Source organism: Hermetia illucens, chromosome 2 (assembly GCF_905115235.1).
Source record: "Hermetia illucens chromosome 2, iHerIll2.2.curated.20191125, whole genome shotgun sequence".
In the NCBI taxonomy this organism is placed as follows: Eukaryota; Metazoa; Arthropoda; class Insecta; order Diptera; family Stratiomyidae; genus Hermetia; species Hermetia illucens.
Window position 1 is genome coordinate 152,484,173 of NC_051850.1, and position 3,467 is coordinate 152,487,639.

The 3,467-nt window shown below is 39.5% G+C and overlaps 1 protein-coding gene across 1 annotated transcript; it reads right to left on the minus strand.

Moving 5' to 3' along the window:
* Positions 1-1,167: 1,167 nt before the first annotated feature.
* LOC119649068 lies at positions 1,168-2,303 on the minus strand. Its single transcript, XM_038051056.1, has 2 exons — positions 1,333-2,303; positions 1,168-1,236 (listed from the first exon to the last, which is right to left on the minus strand). The coding sequence occupies exon 1, from the start codon at positions 1,931-1,933 to the stop codon at positions 1,334-1,336; it is 600 nt and encodes a 199-aa protein (XP_037906984.1). The 5' UTR covers positions 1,934-2,303; the 3' UTR covers positions 1,168-1,236; position 1,333.
* Between the last annotated feature and the right edge of the window lie 1,164 nt (positions 2,304-3,467).

The window sequence follows — 3,467 nt, forward strand, 5'->3', positions numbered from 1 at the left end:
TTCTGAGGACCTTCGCGTCCGTTGTCGAGGAGCGTGTGCTCATTCCAGAAACAAATCTAAGTCCTAAAACGAATATTTCAGCTCTGGCCAAGCTCTGGTCAATAAGGCGGATTTGCGCTCAATATAATTCGTAGTCATGTCGTGTTCTACGAATTATATCAAGGAGCACTCAACATCTGCGAGCCGCTACGGTCACGCTGCTCCCAGGGCAGAGGTGAAGCAGCTGACGATTTGCCTCTGCCCTGGTAAGAAACCGTAAAGCCGCCATCGCTTCACTTTTTTGAAATCTAAGTCCGTTTTCTATAGCCGAAGGTCTTTGCCGTGAGGTCAGTCCCTATCCAATTTGTTGCTGACGTTTCGGTTTCAAAATTTGCAGATTGCTAGCTCACAAATTTCTGTCCCTTTTAGTCGCCTCCTACGACAAATAGGGAAGACTTTGAGTGTATTATTAAGCTCCAACTCACAGGGCATTTAAATGCACAAAGTAAGTGGAAAGCAGACACGGAAACCATTTCATTCATTTCAAGCGTACATCCAATCCAAAAATTTTAATTTCACAAAGAAATTTCATACCTTGTATGTATTTTACCCGACTTTTTACTTTGACGTATTATACATTGTATATTCAAAACTTACGTCAAAAAAGATATACAATTAAAAAAGCTTTAAATTCTGCCATACATCTCAAGAAATATCTGAAATATTGCCATCTTTTGCATAGTGCTAGGGGAAATTACCACCTGGAAAAGAATGGAAAATAAAACGAAACAAACAATATCAACAAGAAATGAAATAAGAAGTTAAAAGCAACAGTTATGTATCTTCACCTTCTCTGGAGAGATGGCCAAACGTTGACAAACACTATAAATGCAAATGACGTGAAGGCGAAAACGAAAGACTTAAGCGAGTAACCTAGTTTGGGAGGTCTAATAAGTATTTTATTAGGATTTGTTGTCAGAGGTATCAAACAGATATTCGATTAAGTTATTTATAGGTGATTTTATTAGAATGTTTTATGTATTAGAATTGCGACCTTTGAAAATTTTAGAATTTGATTTTAATAGCATTCTATTTGGTAACGAATAGACAAACCGAATCAGCTTGCATATACATAGTAATTTTTCACAATTAAAACTTTTTTTTTTGATGGAAGAAGTCTTCAGTCAATCGTTTATTTGCATGCACCAGTAAAGCAAATCCGAGAAATACCAGAGTTTCGTCAGATAAATTTCGGAGCTAACAAGAACCCAAAAATCGATGTAATGTTCAATAAACGTTAGATTTATTTAGTACAGAACTATTGAATTATCACAATTACAAAACTTCACTTACACTAAGGTTCGGAACCTATTGAAATAACACCAGTACCGTTTTCAAATATGTCATCGTAATCATCATTAATAGTTGCTCCAGCATTTTCTGAGAATATAGCACCATCTCCACCTTCCTTTGGGAATGTCGCTTCATTCACAGTCACTTTTGTTGGTTCAATAAATTCCACATCTTGAATATACGAACCAGGTCCGGGACGGCTTGTGTCCTGATATCTATAAACGGAGAAAAACGACTGAATGCGCTGCACCAAGAACTCCAAGAATGGCGGAAATCTTGATTCAGTTCCTGCTCCAAAGATTTTAATTGATGGTTGACTTGATCCGACAAACCATGACGGCCTCTGCTGCAATATAGCGCTGATATTATCTAAAGCGGCGCCATTAGGCAAAGCGTTAACTTTCTGGCTGGTGGCAGCAAGTTGTTTTAGGAGAACCTCCACCGGCGTTGCAACGCTAGCGGCAGTACTGATAGGTTGATCGTTTTTATTGAATTCTAGCGGAGGTCTCTGAACATTTGGTATTGTTGATGTTTTGGAATTGAAAACTGACGGGATGAGAATGCACATTACTGACGAACATAAACTTGAAGCCAGAACCATTTCCTTGTTGCTCTGTTGACGTTGAGTAAATAACTGATTAGGGTTTGATTGAGTGCAGCGCGTTAAGAAGAAACACACAGTCCACAATAGAAGGCAGTGCTTGATCCAGATTAAATTGCCTTAAGAGCTGGAGGCAATGATCTTTCTATGGTGTTTGACGGTAAACACAATGGGAGCATTGATATAGTTCAAAACAAATATTACGGAAACTGAACTGACTATTCTTCACTAAGCGGAGGACGTGCACTTGTTATGGTTACTAAAGAACAACAAAACGTGACAACTGGTCGCCGGTAGCTTTTCATGCACAACTATGATCCGAGTTATTTTGGGTACAAGATCACAGATGAGTATCCGCTTGAAGTGAAGCTACCATTACCTGATCTTATCTGATAAATGTTTGCAGACTGAGTTTATGAATGTCCAGTGCGGTAGATGAAAGTGGCCTATTTTCGACAACGAATTCCAATGAGTGAAAAAATTTCCATGGTTACAATTTCAAGGCGTTTGTGGTATTTTTTGAATTTTAGTAAGCACTGAGAACATCTAATTTTTGACACAAACAAACCATCTGCAAGATTGTGTGGCAAAAACTTCCGAATGAAGATGCCCAATGATTTTCAGCACCGAAAAATTAGTGAATTCGTTTCACTATAAGTTTTCATTGAAGGTGTGGCTACTGAAGCAAAATTACGTTGTTACTGTTCCAATTTTAGAAAAATTTTAATAACTCAGTATTGAAGACGGTGAGAAACCACTCAGCTTTAAATATTAGAAATTTATTGCTGCTGCTCAGGCTTGATTTCTCTGAATGCCTTTGCAAGATTTTTGGGAGCTACTGAATTCCTACTTTGAAGTCAAAAGCAGTGGAACAATCACATAAAAATATTGAAACGAATAATGGTCTTCAGTGTTGGTACCGCTTAGTTTGCATAATAACGTTAATTAATTACAACTTACTTTTGGCCTCCCAATAGGGTCTCTACCTCCCTTCCTACTTCCTTACGCTTTCTCCTGTGACTAAATACGAAGGAGGTCGTCACGTTTTCTTCCCTACTAACAGTCAAGCCCGTCGGGAAGAAAGAGATTTCACCTGCCCCCCAAGTTTTATCTTGAAGCCTGCAGCAGAAACTTAAATCAAGTTAAGTTATTTATATCAATTCCAGGGAAACCCGCAAAAGTTTTACTCCAGGCGCAAATTTTCTCTTTTCCACCCTTTTTTTTGAGGTAGGGTAGGTGAATCCATTTACGCACACAGTGTTGGACTCCTGGCTCGGTACATCGTCGGACTACCAACTAAACACCACGCCATCATCAGAGAGCTAGCCTGGAACCGTTTGTCATATTACTTCGGGCTAGTCCTCGAACTCTTCCGACTTGCGGAGCCTTCAAGTCAGGGAATTCCTTTGACCAACAGAAGGGGAGAAGAGGAAGGGAATTGTCAGTTCAAGTAACCCCCTGCCATCCGGCTCCTCCACCGGTCGAGCTCTTTCGTCTTAGCAATGACAAGGGCCGAACATAATGGGCAACATGG